General features: G+C 42.0%; 1 protein-coding gene across 1 annotated transcript in view; it reads right to left on the reverse strand.

Annotated features, from left to right (window-relative positions):
* The window catches only part of LOC126162934 (serpin B3-like), a 56,526-nt gene that overhangs the window by 36,128 nt on the left and 8,318 nt on the right, over nucleotides 1-12,080 (reverse strand). Inside the window, exon 2 of the mRNA XM_049919757.1 lies at nucleotides 1,444-1,533. Coding sequence (XP_049775714.1) covers nucleotides 1,444-1,521 — 78 coding nt within the window. The 5' untranslated portion in view covers nucleotides 1,522-1,533. The remainder of the gene's footprint in view (nucleotides 1-1,443; nucleotides 1,534-12,080) is intronic.

Consider the following 12,080-nt stretch of genomic DNA (forward strand, 5'->3'; position numbering starts at 1 on the left):
ACTGTAATAGTAGCATCAGTTGATAATAGTAGAATCAGTTAATAAAATTCATAAATAGTTTCTTGATGATGTAATAATGTCCGGAAAAATACAGTTCTAGAAGCTTTTCCATATTTTCGGTAAAATTAAAAAAATTATCACCAACTGAATATAAAAAGTTACATTTTAAGCTTGTGAAGGAAAACAGGTCGACCTGATTAAGTTGACACTGCAAAACGTACCTCTGGTAGTTCACGGAAATTTCAGAACTGAGCATGATTGAATTATCACTTGTAGTGAAACTCGCAGATTTTTTTGAAGGGTTTGACTCAATTTCAATAAACTAGTATAACAATCCTTTTAGAAAGGCATTAATACACGATGTATAAGTATACTGATGACTATATACATTTGGTTCTTCAGATTCAATTAAGCTTCATCTTATTAGCTGGAAACCTGGAATGGAGTGAGAGGTCTAACAAGGAGAGTCCGGATCACGAAAATTACAAAATTACTCTCAGTATACCTCAAGGTAGTGTTCAGATCACTTGACATGAATAAAAAATGGTTCAAATGGCTCTGAGCACTATGGGACTTAACTGCTAAGGTCATCAGTCCCCTAGAACTTAGAACTACTTAAACCTAACTAACTTAAGGACATACACACACATCCATGCCCGAGGCAGGATTCGAACCTGCGACCGTAGCGGTCGCGCGGTTCCAGACTGTAGCGCCTAGAACCGCTCGGCCACTCCGGCCGGCTGGACATGAATAAGAAGAAGGAGTATGTGATAACAGAATATAGAAGACTAACCTTTGTTTTTATACGGGAATTTGGTACTTTTCTTTAAGGAAAAGTTAAACACGACAAGTTCGCTGAAAATCAACAGTATCAAGGCTAAAACATGTATAATCGTGTGTAACCTATGTAGTGAATAGAAAATTATTAAATATTAAAGATTTCTACATACAGTTGTTAAGAACTGTTTTTATGGTAATGAAAGACAACTGGGTGGAAAAGAAAAGAAGAGGAATAGAAATAAATTAACTTTTTAAAACAAGGTTCCAAATGTGTCTGCAAATGTGTTGAGGATTACCAGAGAAAACAAACAAGTTAGGGTGCAGAAGCGACTGGAAGACGTTGTTACGACTAATTAAAAGGAAATGATGGGTGACACTTTTAGTTAGGTTGATGAATACTATATGTCTCACGAGATTTCTGTATTAAATTCTAAGAAATAAGAAAAGAGCCAGCGGATAAACTTATGACAGGTGGACAGATGACAACAGATACATGCTGGAGCAATGCGTTTAACTAATGGCCGTAATTCGTAGGAAAGGACTTTCCCATCAGTTAATATATTAGAACTGAAATATTGAGACTTTTTGTGAATTTTCTCAGGAATTACACAAAAATTACTTTGTAGATATTACAACACACTCTTCGATGTCGCAAAAACTTACCTTATAGATGTCGAATGTAAGCAAAGAGTTTGCTTGAGATATCGTCTGAAGTGCCACGTTAGTTTCTCCATCGACCATTCTGACGTTTATCTGCACAGAGAAAGATTATTACAAGAACTACCATCTATTCGAAATGCCTTGTGAGAAGAATGAGAAACCATCTTTTCAACGGCAAGAGATCGCTAGAACACATCAGTCAGGAAATGAGTTATGTGTTTGCAGAACCGTTCTCGCCGCCGTAATTGAAGTCACTAACGCACTCAAGTGCACTGTGGTAGCTCGCTCAAATCCACCTGGTGGAATAAATTTTCACCGATACTAGTTGGCTGGTAAGGAGAAGTGAGGACGTAGAATTCATAACCAGCAGACTTTGTGTACTTGATATGATAACAAAACAAGCGGCTGTATTTGAATCTAACGCTTTTTTTATTCCTTTTAACACATGCTGCCATCTTTAAGCTCCGGACGTAACCAGCCATCCACAAATGTTTTCATATGCAATGTACAAAATCGTATGCAGCTGGCAAAATTTAGCTGGATTTCCATACCTTCGGTGACTATAACAAGCCTAGCTAGTTTTGGCCATTCTCAAACCAACAAATGTTCGCCAAGACAATGTCAGTCCAAGATAGCAGTAAATAAAGTGGGTACAAATGTGTAAGGTCCCAACAAATGTTCGTTAACGAACAATACTTTGGTCCATACACATATGTACCACTTTATTAACTTAGTTGCAACTCCGTTCGTCTCTTTCTGCATCGCGACCTGGAACAAATTTCAGACCTGTCAGTAGTCTCTCACTGAATGAAGTCAGACGACACTGTTGATGTTGACTGACTGAGGACAGGGACACCGAGATTCACTCCCCTTTCGTCTTTATACCACACAAACATGGCACCGCACTGTATACACATCGATTACACCAATTTAAACTTAACACATACACGTAAGACACAAGTCACACACCGCGAGGAAAGGGGCCAATGTACGCAGAGGAAGAAAACCTTTTCCGTTTAGGTGGTTGAACAAACCGTCTGGGTATCTCAACCCACAATGCAACGCGGTTCTTTCCTTAGCAGAATGGTTGTGACCCCTGTAAAGGATACGTATAGACCGATGAACAGTGTTTAAATTCGCTTCAAATTACTGGGCAACACATTCAGTAACGTAATCCGAGGCAGACATCATAGCTCAAGTATTGTGAAATACTGTTTATGCTTAATTGCCAGGATCTACTGGAAGAGTACTTCCGACAAAAGCTGTATTTCATTTGGTGAAAAATTTTTATAAAGACAAGATCGCATAAATATTTCTTTATTTACGAACAACAGATTTCGACACACTTTGCTGTCATCCTAAGGTCTTTAAAAATTTGTTTTGTAAAATGTGTCCATTTCGAGCTGGGTGACTGTCTCTAAAGAAATATTTATATGCTACTGCCTTTACAAAGTTTTTAATAAGCAGAACAGATCGCTCCTAATGCTCAGCATGAGGAAATTCATTTATACTTTATTTATTTTTGTCTTCATTTGCCATGGGTGGATCACAACTTTCAATATCTTTCTTACGTTCGACAGTAAGAGTGACTTTTACGAATTAGACATAATGTATTTTTAAATAAAAATTATCAGATAAGTATGTGAATAACTTCTCGGCTTATGTTACAATAGTTGCAATACTGTTTCTAATTCTAGACGAACGATGAAAATATTTCCAGGTAATATCGTGTTCGTTTCCATAATCGGTAATACGGATTCAAATTACTGTTCAACAGTGAGAGCAGTAAAATGTAAAACGTGCACGAGACGTGGTAGAGCGTAATTCCCTCATTAAAAGCTTGATGATATGGCTTTTCGAAATTATGCTTATGTGGGAGGATTAAAAAGGTATCAAATGTATTTGAGCAGTTCACGTCACCCACTAAAGATATGTAGCGAAGGGATATTTCCTTGGATGCAATTTTAAGGAAATTTTGAAACAGATTCATTTCATAATGTTTGTAAATCGTAATGTGGTCTAGGGATAGCGTCTTTAATTAGCAATCAAAACGTCCTCGGTCCCGGGTTCGAATCCCGCCAGCGCTTAAATTTTCGGCATGAGAAGTCACGCTCATTCTGCCAACGGCCTTGTCAAAGGGGGCGGAGGAGCTGACATAGGCTCAGGGCGCTCTCTTGTACTTGGGTTCGGAAACAGGCCCTAAAGGCGGAAGAATCAGCAATGACGAACGGCACAAGGATGCAAAAGGAAATGGAAACCACTGCATTAAAGACACGTAACGTCTATCCACAGGACATGAGGCATGTAATTGAAAAGTCTCATGATTATCTCTCCACCGGCAAAAGATTCCTGAACAGTCCACCATTCGTATCTCCTGGAGGGGGCTGCAGAGGGGAAAAGACCACGAGAAAAAGATTAAGCAATCAACTGAAGGATAACGTTCTACGAGTCGGGGCGTGGAACGTCAGAAGCTTGAACGAGGTAGGGAAGCTAGAAAATCTGAATAGGGAAATGCAAAGGCTCAGTCTACATATAGTCGGGGATAGGGAATGCTAATATCAGCAGAGCAGAAAATGGTGTAAAGGGAGTAGGATTCGTTATGAATTGGAAGGATGGGGAGAGAGTGTACTATTGTGAACAGTTCAGTGATAGGGTTGTTCTTATCACAATCTACAGCAAACAGGCACGGACAACGAGAGTTCAGGTATACACGCCGACGGCGCAAACTGAAGATAAAGAGATACTGAAAGGTTAATACAGTACGTAAAGGGGGATGAAAATCAGATAGTCGTGGGGGACTGGAATGCAGTTGTAGAGGAAGGAGCAGAAGAATATGGGCTTGGAACAAGGAACGAGAGAGGAGAAAGACTAACTGAGTTCTGTAATACATTTCGGCTAGTAATAGCGAATAGTATGTTCAAGAATCACAAGAGGAGGACGTACATTTACGAAAGGACGGGTGATGTGGGAATATTTCAGTTAGATTACATTATTGTCAGACAAAGATTCCGAAATCTGATTCTGGATTGTAAGGCGTACCTATCAGCAGATATATCCTCAGATCACAATATAGCAGTGATGAAGAGTAGGCTGAAGTTTAGGACATTAGTCAGGCATGCGGAAGTACAGAGGAATGACGAGATAGGCTTGAAGTTTTCGAAGGCTGTATATACAGCAATGTGGAATAGCTCAATAGGCAGTACAGATGAAGAAGAATGGACATCTCTAAAAAGAGCCATCACAGATGGTGGAAAGAAAAACGTAGGTACAAAGAGGGTAGGTGAGAAGAAACCAAGGGTAACGGAAGAAATACTACAGTTGATCGATGAAAGGAGGAAATACAAAAATGTTCCGGGAAACTCAGGAATACTGGCATACAATGCGCTGATTAATGAAATAAATAAGAAGTGCAGGGAAGACGAAATGGCTGCAACAAAAATGTTAAGAAATCGAAAAAGAAATGATTCTTGGAAGGACAGACTCAGCATAAAGGAAAGTACTAAGGAAGTCATCTTCGGCGACATTAAAAGCAAGTGTGGTAACATTAAAAGAATAACGGGAATTCCACTGTTAAATGCAGAAGAGAGCGCGGGTAGGTGGAAAGAATGATATAAGAAGAAACAGGAGTCGATTTAGAAGAGCTAATGGATACAGTATTAGAATCAAAATGTAAAAGAGCTTTAGAGAACTTGAAATCAAATAAGGCAGAAGGGATAGATAACATTCCTCCAGAATTTCTAAAATCATCGGGGGAAGTGGCACAAAAATGACTATTCAAGTTGATGTGTAGAATCTATGAGTCTGGCTACAAACCGTCTGACTTTCGGAAAAATATCGTACATACAATTCTGAAGACGGCAAGAGCTGACAAGTGCGAGAATTATCGCACAATCAGATTAACAGCTCATGCATTAAAGTTTCTGATAAGGATAATGTGCAGAAGAGTGGAAAATAAATTAGGGATGGGGTTGATTACGATCAGTTTGGCTTTAGAAAAAGTAAAGGCGTGAGAGAGGAAATTCTGACATTGCGGTTGATAATGGATGCAAGACTAAAGAAAAATCAAGACACGTTCATAGGATTTGTCGACCTGGAAAAAGCGCTGGACAGTGTACGAGGACAGTTCAATAAGTAATGCAACACATTTTTTTTCTGAAACAGGGGTTGTTTTATTCAGCATTGAAATACATCAGGTTATTCCCCAATCTTTTAGCTACACAACACTATTTTTCAACGTAATCTCCATTCAATGCTACGGCCTTGCGCCACCTTGAAATGAGGGCCTGTATGCCTGCACGGTACCATTCCACTGGTCGATGTCGGAGCCAACGTCGTACTGCATCAATAACTTCTTCATCATCCGCGTAGTGCCTCCCACGGATTGCGTCCTTCATTGGGCCAAACATATGGAAATCCGACGGTGCGAGATCGGGGCTGTAGGGTGCTTGAGGAAGAACAGTCCACTGAAGTTTTGTGAGCTCCTCTCGGGTGCGAAGACTTGTGTGAGGTCTTGCGTTGTCATGAAGAAGGAGAAGTTCGTTCAGATTTTTGTGCCTACGAACACGCTGAAGTCGTTTCTTCAATTTCTGAAGAGTAGCACAATACACTTCAGAGTTGATCGTTTGACCATGGGGAAGGACATCGAACAGAATAACCCCTTCAGCGTCCCAGAAGACTGTAACCATGACTTTACCGGCTGAGGGTATGGCTTTAAACTTTTTCTTGGTAGGGGAGTGGGTGTGGCGCCACTCCATTGATTGCCGTTTTGTTTCAGGTTCGAAGTGATGAACCCATGTTTCATCGCCTGTAACAATCTTTGACAAGAAATTGTCACCCTCAGCCACATGACGAGCAAGCAATTCCGCACAGATGGTTCTCCTTTGCTCTTTATGGTGTTCGGTTAGACAACGAGGGACCCAGCGGGAACAAACCTTTGAATATCCCAACTGGTGAACAATTGTGACAGCACTACCAACAGAGATGTCAAGTTGAGCACTGAGTTGTTTGATGGTGATCCGTCGATCATCTCGAACGAGTGTGTTCGCACGCTCCGCCGTTGCAGGAGTCACAGCTGTGCACGGCCGGCCCGCACGCGGGAGATCAGTCTTGCTTGACCTTGCGGCGATGATGACACACGCTTTGCCCAACGACTCACCGTGCTTTTGTCCACTGCCAGATCACCGTAGACATTCTGCAAGCGCCTATGAATATCTGAGATGCCTTGGTTTTCCGCCAAAAGAAACTCGATCACTGCCCGTTGTTTGCTACGCACATCCATTACAGACGCCATTTTAACAGCTCCGTACAGCGCTGCCACTTGTCGGAAGTCAATGAAACTATACGAGACGAAGCGGGAATGTTTGAAAATATTCCACAAGAAATTTCCGGTTTTTTCAACCAAAATTGGCCGAGAAAAAAAATGTGTTGCATTACTTATTGAACTGAACTCGTAAAATGGTGCAAGATGTCTGAAATCCTGAGAAAAATAGGCGTAAGTTATAGGGTGAGACGGATAATATACAATACGTCAAGAGGACGACCAGGAATGAAGTGCTCGGATTAAAAAGGGTGTAAGACAGGGATGTAGTCTTTACCCCCTCCTGTTCAATCTGTACATCGAAGGAGCAATGATGGAAATAAAAGAAAGCTTCAGGAGTGGAATTAAAATTCACGGTGAAAGGATATCAATGATACGATTCTCTGATGACATTGCTATCCAGAGTGAAAGTGAAAAAGAATTACATGATCTGCTGAATGGAATGAATAATTTAATGAGCACAGTATATGGATTGAGAGTAAATCGAAGAAATACGAAAATAATGAGGAGTAGTAGAAATGAGAACAGCGCGAAACTTAAATCAGGATTGAGTGTCGCGAAATAGATGAAGTTAAGGAATTCTGCTATATAGGCAGTAAAATAACGAATGAGGGACGGAGCAAGGAGGGCATCAAAAGCAGACTAGCAATGGCAAAAAGGGCGTTCCTGGCCAAGAGAAGTCTTCTAGTATCAAACACAGTCCATAATTTGAAGAAGAAATTTCTGAGAATGTGTGTCTAGAGTATAGCATTGTACGCTAGTGAAACATGGACTGTGGAGAGAATCAAAGCATTTGAGATGTGGTGCTACAGACGAATGTTGAAAATTAGGTGGATTGATGAGGCAAGAAATGAGGAGGTTCTGCACAGTATCGGAGAGGATAGGAACATGTGGAAAACACTAATAAGGAGAAGGGACAGGATGACAGGACATCTGTTAAGACATGAGGGAATGACTTCCATGGTACTAGAGATAGCTGCAGAGTGAAAAAACCGTAGGAAGGCAGAGATTGGAATACATGCAGCAAATAATTGAGGACCTAGGTTAAAAGTGTTACTCTGAGATGAAGAGGTTGTCACAGGAAAGCAATTCATGGCGGGTCACATCAAACCAGTCAGTAGACTGTGATGTTTAAAGCTTTCCCGGCGTACTGATTGTTCCATAAAAACACGGGAGAACTGCCGGATATCAGTAACTTCCTGCCACGATATTTCGGCGCAGAGTCTTCTGGCCATCTTCAGGTGAATGCCACTGTAGTAGTACTGGCGAGTACGCGCTGAGCTCCGCTATTAAAAGCCTTCTGAGGTGACATTGCGCATGCGCTGCTCAGCGTGCGCGTTCATAACGGCTCCGTGCGCTGCGCCTCGCGCTCTCCACTGCGAAAGCCTGGCGTATCGGTGTCAGGTCGATTTCCATCTTTGTGCAGATAACTACGTCGACTACGAAGTTTCTCTATAACAGGATTCCAAGCAGAGTTCAGCTGATAACTGCTATCTCGATTGATGAGAGTCTCGTTGTCAGACAATCTTATTTCCACAGATTCATTGATAATCGAGCTCCAAAAGTTTGATGTATGGGCCAAAATTTTTGTGTCGTTGTAATTCATGGAATGGTCTGTAGAAATACAATGTTCGGCGATTGCGGACTTGGTGGGTTGGAGAAGGCGAGTATGCCGTTGGTGTTCCACAATGCGTTCCTGCACAGTTCGTGTTGTTTGCCCTATATATGATTTGCCGCATTCACACGGAATTTTGTAAACACCTGGTTTACGCAGGCCCAGGTCGTCTTTAACGGATCCCACCAGTGATGAAATTTTGGAAGGAGGGCGAAAGATGACTCTCACTTGATACTTTCTCAATATTCTGCCTATCTGTGAAGAAATATTCCCAATAAATGGTAGATAAACAGTCGACCTGAAGGCCTCTTCCTCTTCCTTGTTCCGTCGTTTGTAGGTCTTCATCACTCTGTTCACTTGCCTAGGTGAAAAGCCATTCTTCAAAAATACTTTTTGCAGGTGTTCCAGTTCCGCTTGAAGACTGTCGGCGTCAGAGATAGTATGGGAACGGTGGACCAAGGTTTTGAGAACGCCCATTGTTTGTGCTGGATGGTGGCAACTAGTAGTTTGTAGATACAGGTCTGTATGAGTGGGCTTTCTGCACACCGAGTGACCAAGTGTGCCATCACTCTTCCGTCGCACCAAGACGTCTAAAAATGGCAGACAACCATCTCTCTCTATCTCCATGGTAAATTTTGTTTTCATGTACGGAGTTCATGTGACGTAAAAATTCTTGGAGACGGTCCAGACCATGAGGCCACACTATAAAAGTGTCGTCAACGTACCGCCAAAATACTGTCGGTTTAAAAGTGGCAGAGTCGAGTGCTCTATCCTCAAAATTTTGGCCCATACATCAAACTTTTGGAGCTCGATTATCAATGAATCTGTGGAAATAAGATTGTCTGACAACGAGACTCTCATCAATCGAGATAGCGGTTATCAGCTGAACTCTGCTTGGAATCCTGTTATAGAGAAACTTCGTAGTCGACGTAGTTATCTGCACAAAGATGGAAATCGACCTGACACCGATACGCCGGGCTTTCGCAGTGGAGAGCGCGAGGCGCAGTGCACGGAGCCGTTATGAACGCGCACGCTCAGCAGCGCATGCGCAATGTCACCTCAGAAGGCTTTAAATAGCGGAGCTCAGCGCGTACTCGCCAGTACTACTACAGTGGCATTCACCTGAAGATGGCCAGAAGACTCTGCGCCGAAATATCGTGGCAGGAAGTTACTGATATCCGGCAGTTCTCCCGTGTTTTTATGGAACAGTCAGTAGACTGATTGACCCTCCCCCCCCCCCCCAAATAAAAGAAAAGAACGTGGATCTGTGTAGAATGTTGTTATGTTTTCCTACCTAAACATTGTCTGAAAGACAGAAGCTGATTGTAAATTAAAAGCTCTTCACCTAGCAGCTGTCGTCGTGTCTACGTGTACATTATGAGTTTCACACAGTTCTTAGCAGATGCGGAGTAATACTTAGTAAACATATTTAAACACAGTAACCGTTAAAATTGTTAAATTTGGATTTAACTTTGTAGTTGTGAAAAAATCACTTCTCTTGCCTCCACTTTTCCTTTACCGCTTCTACAATAATATGGTGTTAGCTTGTATTTGTTTAGGTTCATATGCTCAGTTCCCTGTTACCAGATAATAATCTGATAAGCGTAGCTTATTTTTTTAAGCTGGGTGTGTCTTTTCAGTTTACTGTACGGATTTCATAAGTTCGTCGTTGTATTTTGTAGGCCTGTAAGGTTTAGACTGACGTTCTTCTTCTTCTTCTTCTCTAACCCTCGTTCTGTCCGAGGCTCCTTCTTCATTGTATACCAAGAACGTCTTACTGAAAACATTGCAACAACAACACGGAATGGATATTGATTGTATGAGGCGTAACTTGGCTAAAAGCCTATAGGGATATACGATCAGATATAGACGCTATTACACAATCATGCGATTAGCTTAACTCTTCCTCTGGGAAGTGCTGTACAGCTCGATACGTAATGCCTTATTCACCCTAGTGTGAGTAGCAGGGGAACATTCCCAGTGAAGAGTCTCATCCATCCTTAGCTGCATAACTGAGGCTATGGCTAACTACTTCCTGCTGCCGAAATGGAAACAGAAATATCTTTGACATTATCTTTCGCCGGCCGGAGTGGCCGTGCGGTTCTAGGCGCTTCAGTCTGGAACCGAGCGACCGCTACGGTCGCAGGTTCGAATCCCGCCTCGGGCATGGATGTGTGTGATGTCCTTAGGTTAGTTAGGTTTGATTGGTTCTACGTTCTAGGCGACTAATGACCTCAGAAGTTAAGTCGCATAGTGCTCAGAGCCATTTCAACCATTTGAACATTATCTTTCAGCAGAGCAGGTGTCATCGCTGTGCCGTCCACTTTACCTAAAAACACTGGTTCCCAGCGAATTACCCAGAAATCCCTGCATTATTTCCATGCCATAGTTACTGCCTAACCCTAAGACGTGCTTATCTGCGCAAGCTTATCCTCTGTCTCTAGTAACTTTTAAGTAGACGGGTTTTTAAACTCTTATCTTCCTTCCTTCCTTCGATACAGTCAAACGCCTGGAAATACTGAAGACTTCTACAATGAAGCTATCAGACTTCAAGCATATCTCTAATAGTTTCGCTGATTTAGAAGGTTTGACTGAAGTGAATCTTCGCACCCCCACCCCACTCCACCACCCAAAAAAAGCACCTAATTTCAATTGTCACTTCATATAATATGTAATAATATTATCAATAAAAGTATAACAGATCCTGTAAAACAATAAATTCAAACCATACTTCCACCCTACAGTACTGTCACGAAATGTCCTATAAAAGTATCTGTGGTGTCACCGCCAGACACCACACTTGCTAGGTGGTAGCTTTTAAATCGGCCGCGGTCCGTTAGTATACGACGGACCCGCGTGTCGCCACTGTCAGTGATGGCAGACCGAGCGCTGCCACACGGCAGGTCTGGAGACAGATCCTAGCACTCGCCCCAGTTGTACAGCAGACTTTGCTAGCGATGCTACATTGACAAATACGCTCTCATTTGCCGAGACTATAGTTAGCATAGCCTTCAGCTACGTCATTTGCTACGACCTAGCAAGGCGCCATAGCATTTGATAATTAATATTGTGAAGCCTGTACTGTAACAAGAGCGATGTTCTACAATTGTGGATTAAAGTTAAGTATTCTACCAGTTACTCTTGTTTTGCTAGTCTTATTTCTCTGACCTGTTCCAGACCTCACGCCAGCCTGCGTGAGCTTAATCGCGTGCCATTCGGCTTCCTCAAAACTCCGTGAATTGGCTCCTGCCAAATCACAACAGTATCCATACTTCAGATGGTCATAATCATACTGTGGTAACTTTTACCCTCAGCTCCAACAGCATTTGCGTATGTCATGTGTATTTCACACATAAATACTTTCCAAGTATATTGTACACGTCTCACACATAATTGTATACATATATCACCTGTATCTGTAGCGAATTGCGCCCTGAAGTTTCATCTGAATCCTATGGAAACCCCAACCGGGTAAGATGTATGCAAAAAGTGGCTAGTAAGTGAATGATTTCCGCTACCTTCCACCATGCGACTGTAGAAAAGACGTTAAATGAATCTGTGGTATTCAGCCGTGTGGCATGAGCTCTGGTCCCGAAACACGTTGACAAACGTATCGGCTCCATAAGTGCTCATTCTGAAGCAATGAACAAAACAAATGAGACACAGATTGCGCTTCATACTTTTAAAAGATTACAAGTCAACTAACTT

Source organism: Schistocerca cancellata, chromosome 2 (assembly GCF_023864275.1).
Source record: "Schistocerca cancellata isolate TAMUIC-IGC-003103 chromosome 2, iqSchCanc2.1, whole genome shotgun sequence".
Lineage (NCBI taxonomy): Eukaryota > Metazoa > Arthropoda > Insecta > Orthoptera > Acrididae > Schistocerca > Schistocerca cancellata.